A 13,197-nucleotide genomic window follows, 5' to 3' on the forward strand; every position below is an offset into this window, starting at 1 on the left:
GAAAATCATTACATGGGATAATCAGAGGATCAAAGACTCCATAAAAGAGGATTTTCCTGAGGTCAATAACCCGACCTCAAGCTTCACAATCTAGTAGAGAGCCAAATATGTAAACAAATAATAAAATGTAATATGCAACAAGAGATGTTTGTTTGGGATAAAGATGAACACAGAACAGAGGGTGATTACCTCTGTGGACCTTGGTGGTAAGAGGTGGGAGTTAGAAAGGAGATAACCTTTGATAGAAGTTCCAAAACATGAACAGGTTGCTAGGGAGGATTACATGGCATGTGTGTGTGTGTGAGAGAGAGAGAGAGAGCATGTGTGCACATGCTTATGCACACATGCATGCATTTGGGGGAAAGGGACAACATAGTCCAGAGAAAAGGAAAAATAAGTGCAAACACATTATGCGTTTGAAAAGTCATATACATTAGGAGAAAAGGAATGTATATGATTACTCCTCTATGGAGCAGTAGCAATAAAAAAAGAGGCCAGAGTGGTAGACAAGGAACAAAATTTTTAAAAGACCTTGTTACACGATGAAATTACATCTGTATCCTGTAGCTGAGAAGGAAGCATTACAGAGTGTGAAGGAGGGAGGAAAGCATGCATTAGAGCAGAAAAGAAGCTGAGAACGAGCTAAAAGTCTACTGCAATATTATGAGCAAGAGATAATGAGGACCCTGACTAAGACATTAGCAACAGGGACGGAGAGAAAGCACTAAGTTCAGAAGATATGTGTCTAGTTTGTGGCAATTTGATAAAACATGAGAACACAGTGGTTCACTGCAGGTTCCAAGAGGAACGTTTTATTACCGTGTAAACAGTAAAACACTAATAACATTGAGCAAAAGGAAAGAGGAGAAATGGTCAAGATGAGGAAGGAAAAGATATTTTAGAAGTACCTTGAGGATATGGAAAGAAGGGGGGAGAAACAGGAAATCAAGGGAAACTCCCACTCTAGTAGATGACTATGCAACCAAACAAGATGGGCACTAGGAATGGAAACACGAGCTGGGGAAAAGGTGAGGTAGTTAAGAGGTTCTGACAGGATGCTTTGAAGTGTCAAAGGGTGGTCTACATGGAGAGGTCCAGGAAGCACTGGGATACACAAGTTTGGATCTTAAAAGGAGAGATTAGGGTCAGAAACAGATTTGGAAGTAATCAGCATATAGATATTAATAGTATCCAAACAATGGAAGTAGATGGGAAACGGCAGGAGGAAGTGTAAACTCATTAAAGTATAGCACTGTTTAAAGAAAAACAATCACATTAGACAATACCTAATCAATAATACATATTAAGTTAAACAAAGGGAAACTTTTCAGTAGGCAAGAATAGCTGAAACAATGAGATTATGACTGGAAAAGCACATAGTGAGTCACTATACCTGCTAATGACATTTTAAGCAATAACGTAAAACTGATATTGAACTAAAGTCATTCCATACAGCTAGAAAAGCCAAAATTAAAATATCTAAGTTTAAAGAGAAATCCACAACCCACAGTATTAAAACATAAGTTTAACAAAACAATTTGTGTTACTTAACCTGTTTCTTGCAAAAGGCCAAACTGAACGTTGGTGTTTTATCTTCCAATGCTAATTTTGTCTTAATTGAAAAAAGAAAAAGATAACTTGATTACTAACAAATCCAGTTAAAAATAGAACCAGTCAAGTTTTTTTTTTTTAATTTTCTTTTAAGCTGGATAAGTAATAAATGAGAGGAAAAGCACTTCCCTGTTCTTAATAAGTCAAGCTTTTTGAAGGAAATTCATTTTACAAATTCAAGTTGAAATAATATTCTGGTACCTCCCCCAACTTCAATTTACAATGAAGAATTCAAAGTTAAATCTACATAAAGCAAAAAAGTGTTCTCAATAGAAATGGCCATCCAATAATCTGTTTAATCAACAGAATGCTATACAAGGAGCTTTCCGATCGATATAAGTTATTATACAAAGCAGGTATTCTCTGTCTCAACACACACTTTTCTTCTTTGTCCATTTCTCCTTATATTTCCAATTATTCTCTCATGTAATTTAAAGTCACATATCTAAACCATTCCTTCAACATTACTATTTATTTCTACAGGCAAAGGTGGTTCAAAGAACTAGTGACTCTTGTCTATCTACTATCAGTAGGGCTAAACCACAGTGCCCATTTGGGTTAATAATGCACAAGGTCAAACAGAGGTTGACAGTCTATGATCAAAGCAAGCTGGCTATTCTTTCTGTCATTTATACAGAACACACAAGATGTGTTTATTTTCCCCAGCCTCTGAATGACCTTCTTTAGGTGGCATGGAAAAGATCCCACATTTCTATAAAGCATTAACTAAGGAGTTTTCTTATTTGATACTCTCATTAAGAGCAAATTTTGTTTTTTTGAAACTTTTGATCTCTTTCAAAAACATCTTTGTTTGCTCAAGAACCCCTCAAGTTAAAGGCCATATGTCTAAATCAAATTGGTATAATGTATAAAACACGGACGGGGCAACTGGCAAATGCTCAAGAGGAAAGAGACGCATCCAATAGGCTGCCATCACAAATCATGGAGCTTATTAGCAATTTTTTCAAAATTAGTAAAGGCAACAGCATTTGAAGACTTCAAAGTTCAAGAGGCAGCCAAAAAAAATTATTCTTAACTCCATTTTTGCTCTTTAAAACTCCTACACTTTTATCAATCGGAACATCAATAATACAAACACTGTAAAACTTTAGTAATTAGATCAACTAGTAGAAAGCCAGTGTAGTACTGAACAGTACAGCCTACAGATTAATATGGATATCCGTTTTCATATTGGTTAACTTGACTTGATTAAGGAATTATTTAAAGATGAAATGATTTGTTATCAGGACTAGTTTATAAAAACGAAGATTTCCAAATATTTTCAGCCAATATTCTCATTCACCAGTGTATAATACTCCTTTATAATACTCCTTCCGATATTGTTTACACTGTGAAGCTGCAAAACTAACACTTTTGACCAGCACCAGGAGACATGCCAAACAACAACAACAAAATTCCATGGTTGTCTTGTCAGGAATTCACAATTCATGGCTCTTAATCAAAGAGGTTGTATTAATCCCACGAAAGACAGTAAATCCCTCAGAGTTATCCTTCTTTACTCCTATTAAAACAACATGGTCTCCTGCCTAGTGGCTCAAGAGAGATAAAATGAGGTGGTAAGGAATTAAAGACACACAACTGTTAAATACCAAGAATACATTTAAAGGGAAGAACGAGCCAATGATCAGAAGTGATGACACCCAGGGATAAGTGGAAAAGTGAAGCAATCATTACTGTAGAGGGTCCCCAGACTAGAAAGAGTAGGTCCCAGCTCATACTTGTAAATCTTTCAATTTGAGCATAAGGGGTTGGGTACAACAAAACAAGGAGAGAGGAAACACCCCTATTAGACTCTCCCTGAATTTAAATGTTGCCTCACTATCACGAAAAAAAAAAAAATCATGCAAGAGAGGGGGCTGAAAGGATGGAGTTAGAGGATAAGAGAGGACAAGTGGATCACATGCCTTAAGGTACAGTAAGTTTATGAACTATTCATCTTTGTTTTTCTTAGTGAGAAGATGGTGGTGACAAGGAGAAAGCATCTAAATAAAGCAAAATGCTTGACAAGAGTAGGTCATCTATCATTAAAGTCTTTAAATGTATCAATGTCACTTGATTTTGGTGTTCTCTCAATGTAGTCATTGTGCTTTTTGCAGGGTGATATATATTCTGGAAACAATTCAAATGTTAGCTTAGGTGTTAACAAGTACTAGTCGTAACTACCAAAAGCCTTCAAAGAAATTTTGAAAAATACTTACTCACCTATAACATTGTTTTCAAATTTTCTTTCCATCAAGCAGAATATTGCATTAAAAAGAACCTGTGCTTGCCTCCACTAGCTCTGTAGAGTTTCAATGACAAACTTTTCTTATACGGTTACCTTATTTAATCAATCAAACCCAGCAACATTATTCTGATCCACATTCACAACAGTTTATATATATAAAAAACAAAACCCACTGACACAAGTTGTATTGGAGGCTTTAAACTTTTAGAAACTGTCTAGAAACAGTGCCATTCATTAGACTGTAAGATTGATAATCACAGAAACTAAATTCTCTGGGATCTGTACTTAGGGGGCATCAGTAGCACAAAAAACACTTTTATGTCGTATTTACCTTTCCCTTAGGGAAAAAAATCGATAATCTAAGAACACAACAGACTTCTCGTAAAATAAAAAGCATTCTTTGAAAATGAGCAGCATCTGATAAACCTCTTCTCTGCTCATTGTTTACTTCTTCCTTCTCTCGCTCCTAAACATGACCCTAACTCCCCTATTCCATCCCACATCTCCACCACCCTCCGCTGCCTCCCACCATGCTCCTTCTATAATTTCTACATTGAGGATGCCATCACGTTCACCTATCACTTCTAGGCAAACAATATAAAATCTGTATCACAAAGGTTGGTCTCTTTGATTATCTGCCTCAATTCTACAACTGCTTATCTGCCATCTTTATCTGGGAAACACAGTAATAAAATGGTTAAACATACAAACTCTAGTCAGACTGCCTAGGTTAAAATCCCACCTCCACCATTTATGAACTGAACAAACTTGGAAAACTTCATCTGTCAAACAGATGATGCTTCATGTGTCCACTAGAAATGAAACCTACAGTTTGACAGACTGCAAGAATTAAGCTAGGTAACTTCCAACTGGTGTAAGGCACTTTGAACAGTGCCTGCAACAGAGAAGACAATTGATAAGGATCAAATATTAGGCATTATTTTATTACAATATTTAGCTGTGACTTCAAATACAACAAATTCAAACCAAAACATGTGTTCCCTCTTAACTGAATGAACTCCCTTTCTGGAATTTCCTATTTCATTACAGTCAGAGATCTTGGAGTCATATTCAACAACGTTAAAAGTGTAGATGAGGGTAAAGGGGTCAACTATATGGTGATGGAAGGAGAACTGACTCTGGGTGGTGAACACAATGTGATACACAGATGATGTATTACAGAATTGCACACCTGAAATCTATGTAACTTTACTAACCACTGTCACCCCACTAAACTTTAATTTTAAATTTAATATTTTTTAAATTTTTTAATTAAAAAAAAAAAATTCTTCCTTCTCAAATCAAGTCCTTCCTTGCAACTCTGCATGCCACCACCTGAGATGAGGCCATCAGTACCTGGACTACTGCAACTCTGTTCTAAATGGACTCCTGATCTGTACCTTCAAGTATCTAGACTTAATACAAATCTGTATTCATTATGACTGTGTAGAATAAGTGCCACAATAAAGAAATAGATCAATAAAACTAAATAGAGCCCAGAGACAGACTTAGACACTCAAGCATCAACATATGACAGTGGGTAATACATACATCAAAAGAAATGATCAATTTTTAAAAAACAGAAATTAAACAATAAATTATATTGGACAAATTTGCTGTCTACTTGGAATAAAAAAATACAATTTTTTTTGAAATGTAAAATAAATTAGGAGCCCTTCCTGGTACCGTACAAAAAAAAAAAAAAAAATTCGAGATGGATTATAAATCTAAGTGTAAGAAGTAAAAACTGTAATACTTTTAGAAGAAAATATTGGAGAACTGTAGTCTCACAACAGCCTAGCCATTTGTCCCCCCGCACCTTTCCTTAAGGAAAGAAAAGTCTGTGGGACTGTGCTTCTCTGGGACTGAGCTTCTCTGGGACTGAGCTTGTTACACCTTGTGTCTCTCTGTTTTGTCTTCAAAAGAAGGGTTTGCAGTCAATGACGAGTAAGATTCCCCATGGGGGGGGACAACTCAAGCCAGACGGAACCCCACGGAGACCCCCGATGCGTTGCCTTATGAGATCTGGGAAAGAGCCTTGCCTCCACTTCCCCCATGCTTGAGAAAAGCAGCTGCTGCCTCTTGCTGCTCCCTCTCACCTAATTGCGAGAGAGGTCTTTAGAACGATAAGATCAAGCTCTTTCTGCTCAGCTCATGGAATTGTTTCACCACAAGAGACTTAGCCCCCCAGGGAGGTGCATACCGCACCTTAGTCATCGTGGGACTATATGCTTTGGCTGTTTTGGGACAAATGATTTCGGTTTGAGGTAATTTTCTGACATAGTGGATGAGTTTCACAGACCGTGTCTAAAACAATGCCGCTTCCTTGTATGTGATCCATAAAAGCCCATCAGTTGGTCAGATTCGGGGCTCCAGTCTTTCGAGGCTGCGAGACCCTTGGCCCTCTGACATTTAACCGCATTGAGTCTCTGCTTCTTTCTTAAAGCTTAACCCAAAGCCGCCTCTTCTCGCCTCCCCACAGCCTGTGTTGCACTGGACACGACAGAGAATATCTTAATCACTTCAGGGTAAGGAAAGATTTCTTAAGCAATTAAGAGCACAGACCCAAAGGGAAAGCCTGATAAATTTTAAACCAGAATTTATCTTCATCCTAAGATACCACTAAACAAAGTGAAAAGATAAGACACAACTGATACTTGCAACATGTGTAACAAGTAAGGATTAGTATCTAGAATACATATAATCTATTCCCATAAATAAATAATAAAAAGACAAGAAATCCAACAGAAAAAAATGTTTTTTAAAAGCCATTTCACCAAAAAAGGAAAATTCAAATGGCCAACAAACATAAAAAGATGCTCGACATCATTAATCATGGTAATGCTAATTAAAACCACTGAGAAACCGTCTCCACCACCAGATTGGCAAAATTTAGACATATCAAGTATCAGCAAGAATTGAAACTACACGAATCCACTACTGGTGGAAGTGAACACTGACTGGTACACACATTTAGGGAAAGGGATTGGCTTTACCTACTAGTCTGAATATGCAGACATCTGTGACTCAATAATTCAACTCCTAGGTATATATCCTAAAATAACTCTTGCACATGTGCACCAGAAAACATGTTCAAAATATTCATAGCAGCAGTGTTCATGCAAGCAAAACACTGGGAAAAACAACTCTACCAATAACAAAATGGGCACACTCATGCATCAAGTGGCCAGAGTTACTTTTCATACTGCAACATGGATAAATCTAAAAGCATAATGCTGAGGAAAAGAAGCATATCTCAGAACACAAGCAATGTAAGTCCAATAAATAAAATCCAAAACATGCAAAACTAAACAGCACATTCAGAGATGCACTTAACAAATGATAAACTTACGTATTAATAAAAGTAAGGGGTGCTCACTTCGGCAGCACATATACTAATAAAAGGAAGGGAAAGAATCCCAGGAGTCAAGATAAAAATTACTATTTTTAAGGGTATGACTGAAAGAGGGACACGTGAGGATTCTAAGGTCTTGACAATGTCCTATTTCTTGGGTGGTGGACATATAGGTGTTAAGTTTATTATTATTTAAACTGTATAGTTTTCATAAATCTTACCTATGTATATTTCATAATAAAACCAATTTGGAGGGAGGGGAATGAGTTTGAGGGTAATGTTAGAAAATGAAGAATCTGAGGACTGGTTGGGAAGGCAAGAAAAATAGGACAGTAGCTAAAGGGGTACATGGTTACATGGGGCTGATTAGACCCGAGCATGTTTAAATACCAACGAAAAGGCATCAGTGGGATAGGAGAAAGTGAAACTACAGGAGAATGAGTAAATAATTTATAGAATGAAGTTTCTAAGATGGTGGGTGGGCTAAGATTCAGAGCGCATGGAAAAAAAAAGATACTTCTTTCATTTTAACTTGAGGGGACAAAGCAAAAACCAAGGACATAAACATGTGTATCTCCCTCAACACACTGCATTTCCCTTGAGAGCAACGCATTATTGTATAGCATCTAGAACAGTGCTAATGGGCAGGAGGCAGAAAAGAGGTAAGGACTGCTTTAGGTAGTTTCAAAAAGTGTGGATAGGATTCCCTGAGAAAAGTACACTGTTAATACTTAACAAATAATTTAAGCCACCTATTAGATAACCTCACAAATACTCAAGCCATCAATTAGAAAAGTCTACATTAAAGTTTCATTGTCAGATAAATTCAAAACGATAGAATCTTAAAAGTGCATCTCATACCTTCTTGATACATACTGAATACGTATTTATATTATCAATCTTTTAAAAGCTAATTTCCTAAAATTAACTCTTACGTCACAAATAAAAAATAAGAAAAAAATCAACTTCTACTTACTTAATGGAGTTTCTAAAGTGGTCTTCCGCAGGGTTTTTTACAGTACAACTATTCAGGAGCCATAAATCTGCATCTGATGCATTTTCTATTAAAAAGATGAATACGAAAAAAAAAAGTAAGTATACATTTAATCAGTCAAAAATATCCAAGGGGCCCTGGGACTAGTGGGGGAGAACAAACAGAGGTAGCAGAGAGTCAAGTAAACAAGCAATTACAATACGGTAGATAATTGTTATAATATTGAAATACTCATGAGAAATAAATATTAAAATGTATAACCTGTACTATTATCTTTTCATTTAAAATATAAAGAGGATCATCATTTGCTTCCTATATTTTCAATACCTGAGAGTATTTAATAACTTCCAAAAACTAAAGTGAAACTGGCCTAATCTTAACGTCTGAATATGAAATTAATTGCCTCTTTTGGGGCTGCATGTGAATATTTTTCAAGCACATGTATTATCATACACTGAATATTCTTCAGTTTGAAAAATTATTAAAAATATAATTTCTCTTCCTTAAGTTAAAAGTTTACCTCAAAGTGAGGCTTTTATTCCTCTCAACAACTTGATTAAATATTGTTATATACCATAATAAACTCACGAGCAATGCAATAACTCAACCAAACCCATCACGTTTATTGAAATGAACTTATAAATGCCTGAAGTGCTTGATGCTATTTCCATTTACCTTGCTGCCTAAAAGGACTTACACATTAAAATAGGATTACCACAAGGAAAGGAAAATCAAAATTGAAAACTGCAGCACCTGCAATGGTATTTCAGTAAGAACAGATGCTAAGGTCAAAAGACATGAACAACTAAAAGGACATACGGATGTCAGTGTGTACAACCTCTGCCTGAGAAGGTAGCTTCAAGTGAGAGCATTACGTGAGAGTGAGTGTGAGCACATCAGAGCTGGAGGAACTTGGCAAAATCGTTTTTTCCCAACATTTTATTACAGAAATGGTAAAATATTTTTATAAACAGGCAAGATCCAAAAATTCTTGAAATGTTAAAAAGGCAAGGGAAGCTCCTTATCACTATACATCAGCGGAATACTATGATGCCTCCTAACTTGTCTCACTCCTCCCATTAACACTCTCCCACATGCGTGCCACCCAACAGCCAGAGTGGCCTTTTATAACACAAATTCACAGTTATGTCACTTCCCTGCTCAAACTCAGAAATGCTGAGTATTCATCTACCTCTTCCCGCTCTCTCCAAACTATTCCTCACCATGCCCCCTGAAAGATATTCCTCTAATACCAATCTGAGCATCGTACTCTTGAACTCTTCCAATGACTTCACATTGGTATTCAAGGCCTATCCAGATCTAGCCAGCCCCCCCACTTCAATGTTCATTTCTCCCTCCAGCCACACCAAACCACCTGGAATTTCTAAAGCTTGTGCTATTTCATCTTCCTAAAATACAGTGATTTTCTTCGTGGAAAGACAACTCATAATCCCCTTCACCGGCCTCTCCGCCTGGCTAACTCCTCCTCATCCTTTAGTGTCAGCTGGGGGTTTGTTAGATGCCTCCTCTCCACACTCCCATCCACTGTGCATAGACGACTCTGGCACTTCACAATTCTATATTAAAAGAATTCATTTTTCCATCTGCCTTAATGACTATTTAAGAAATCCTGAAGAAAACATCTTTATGCCCAGGGCCCGACCCAGTCAGGGGCACAGAACAGACACTCAAACAGCCATGGAACACTAAACAATATGCAAGTCGGCAAAATAAGGAAGACGACAGAGAGACAAGGTGGGAGCCCACGTGCATATGGCACTGTCAACCTCCTGAAGCTCAGAGGGCCCTACTAATATTCTGAAATAAGCTTCAAGAAAGTCACCAATTTATTTAACAAATTTTCAAGGCTGAGACATTACCTTATTCACAGCTATATCCCCAGCACTTATTATAGTGTTTCGTACGTACATGGTGGATACTCATTAAATATTTACTGAACAAATGTTGACTTTCGAAAGATGAAGCAAAACTGTGAGCAATGTATTATACAGATGAGAAAAAGTCATGGATGTCTGTTAGCTAATGATAAAAAAGAATACAGAGGTTGTGGATTTATTTGAAACAAACAAAAACCAAAGACAGAACTATCTGTGCCAGATGCCAGCTTGGTATCCTGGCACATTCTTCTATTCAGTCACCTTTAGCCATCAGACAACTCTTACCACATTTCAACAAAAGCCCTCTCAAGGAGAACTTCAGCAGTAAATAAGGCAAATCGTCCCACTTTGTCTGGAATTCTGTCAATGTTGGAATGTACTGACTTTCAAAATAAAGTGAATACTATGCTGGTAACCCAGTAGTGGCAATCAACAGGAAACCTGTGAATACACCAAAATGCCCACCAAATTACCTAATTTTTTAGTAACCACCTCACAAAAGAGCATGCCTCTTCTCCAGTGAACACAGGTTCTTATCCAATATTTCTGAACTCAGTTTTGTGTTAATGCATTTTATTTAGTATTGTCAAAAGATTGTTCTACTTGCAAGCATAAATCAGTCACTCAACAACCAAAACACAGAGGATTTACTACATGCCAGGCTCCTTTCTACGTAATTGGGATATGGCTATGACAAGAGTTTCTGCCCTCAAGAAGTTTCCAGTCTTAAGGAGGAAGTCTGATAAAAACAAAAAACAGGTAAACAAGCAAGATAACTTCAGGTACCCATCAATGATACTAAGACAATAAAAGAGGAAAATGGACAAAGAATAATTGGGGGGGTTTGTTGATCAAAATTAGTCTCCCTTAGAAGTTCTAATCTGAATTGGGACTTAATGGGAAGGAATCTGCAAAGATCGGAAGAAAGAGCTTTTTTGGAGGTAAAATCAAGAGAACTTGCTGAAAGATTAAATAAGTCATGCAAGAAGTACTCAAGTAGGATTCCTAAGCACATAGGAAGGATTGTGGCCTGAGCATCAGGTATTTGTGGTGCCATTTACTGAGATGGGGAGGGTTTGGAAAGAATCAGATTTGGAGACTAGAGAACCAATAAGGGATTTTTTGTTTTGTTTTGTTTTGGCCACGCTATATGTATTTGAGAGCCCTATTAAATATCCAACAAGAAATACTGATCAGCCATTTGTATATGAAACCTAAGCTCAGGGGAGTCTTTCAGGCTGGGGACACAAATGGGAGAATCAAAACCCTATAGAAGATATCTGAATTTATAGGGATGGATGAGTTCATCTAAGGAGAGGATATGGGGGTGGGGAGAGAGAGAAAAGTAGAAGACAACACTGGATCATGCAAAGGTCTGGTCAAGAAGTTGAGATGAGAAGGACACTGAAAAGGAACAGCCAATAAATCAAGAGGATAAAAACTAGGAAACATGCTATAATAGAAATGCAGAGAAGAAAGCATTTGAAATAGGAGTAATCAGTTATGTTAAACACTAAGAGTTCAAGAAAGATATATGTTGGCCAGCCCAGTGGCTCAGGCGGTTGGAGCTCCATGCTCCTAACTCCGAAGGCTGCCGGTTCGATTCCCACATGGCCCAGTGGGCTCCCAACCACAAGGTTGCCAGTTCAACTCCTCGACTCCCGTAAAGAATGGTGGGCTGCGCCCCCTGCAACTAGCAATGGCAACTGGACCTGGAGCTGAGCTGCGCCCTCCACAACTATGACTGAAAGGACAACAACTTGACTTAGAAAAAAGTCCTGGAAGTACACACTGTTCCCCAATAAAGTCCTGTTCCCCTTCCCCAATAAAATCTTTAAAAAAAGAAAGCTATACATATACAAGTTAGTACTGTTAAAAATAACAATAATATGACCCTCCAAACTTTTTCATTTTCCTTTCTCAATTCTGAGTATTTGCTTACTCTGTGCCAACCCAATCACCAAGAAAAGCCCTTTCTTACTAAGTAAAACAGAAAACAAACTTACTACAAAAGGGGAGTGAGGAGAAAAATAAATCGGGTATGGTCTATTTGCCAATAAAGAATACAGATCTACGTGTTTTGCCCCCTTATGAACACATTAGCAGGGTTCTAATGCTAAGATGCCATCAACTATAAGAAACACTACCTACTTTGCAACAGCTCTTCAAGAGGAGTGCAGCATTACATTCATGTTCTTACCAATTTTAAGATACATCCTAACTTCAAATATTAATATGGGAGGCAGGATGGGAGGAAATGCACTTGAAACAGATGAAAAACGAGTCAGCTTAGCATGTCTACCTTAGAGTGGCGCCATCTAGAAAAATGAATACCAGAAGACCTACCTTTCCAGAACTTGATCACCCAAAATAAAATATGTGTTTGAATTTACTACCACTAATAGATGATTTGGTTATTGGATTAACTATCTGAGAAGAGAAGGTGAACGCCTTCTAGTCTTGCCTTAATCTGAGCATTCAGGTCAGGTTCTCCAGTGCCTGGGAGGGAGGAGCAGTATTAAAGAAGGGCCCTCAGGGGAAAGAAGGGACTAGATAGGTAGATGGACAAGTAAGGACCAAGGAAGAGAAAAGCAGGAAGAAGGCACCAACCAGCCTTGGGGACGCAGACTTGGAGAGGACCCAAAAAAGAATTCTATCTACTTTGAGATTTAGCCCACAGCGCTGTTAATTCATGGGCATATTAGCCACATATTGCCAATGCCTGAGCTGGGTGGGATATCAGGACTGGTTTGGAAGCCTACGAAATTGAGGCTAGCCAGATGGAATCTAGACCTCAAGATATGATTCTTTAGTCTTTCAGGATCACACCATAGTGCTGCAACAAATAGCACTGTACATATATCATTTTGTATTTTTTCCCAGATTATCTTTGGAATCAAGTCCAAAAAAGTGGGATTGTTGGATCAAAGAATACATTCATATGTAATTCCACTGCATACTGTCCAACTCTCCTCCATAAGGGGTGTCTCACTTTGCGCTCCCATGAGCAATGCATGAGGTTGCCTCTCTGTCCCCGGCATTGCCCGCAGAGTGTGCTATCAAACCTGTGTACGGTTGTCAATTCGGTGGG

At 37.8% G+C, this 13,197-nt stretch overlaps 1 protein-coding gene across 4 annotated transcripts in view; it reads right to left on the reverse strand.

Moving 5' to 3' along the window:
* Positions 1 to 13,197, reverse strand: part of CDKAL1 (CDK5 regulatory subunit associated protein 1 like 1) — a 623,742-nt gene that overhangs the window by 508,239 nt on the left and 102,306 nt on the right. For all 4 annotated transcript variants that reach the window (XM_033115842.1, XM_033115843.1, XM_033115841.1 and 1 more), the window contains one exon: positions 8,191 to 8,275. In XM_033115842.1, the coding sequence (XP_032971733.1) occupies positions 8,191 to 8,275 (85 nt within the window). The remainder of the gene's footprint in view (positions 1 to 8,190; positions 8,276 to 13,197) is intronic.

The sequence above is a fragment of the Rhinolophus ferrumequinum genome, chromosome 9 (genome assembly GCF_004115265.2).
Source record: "Rhinolophus ferrumequinum isolate MPI-CBG mRhiFer1 chromosome 9, mRhiFer1_v1.p, whole genome shotgun sequence".
Lineage (NCBI taxonomy): Eukaryota > Metazoa > Chordata > Mammalia > Chiroptera > Rhinolophidae > Rhinolophus > Rhinolophus ferrumequinum.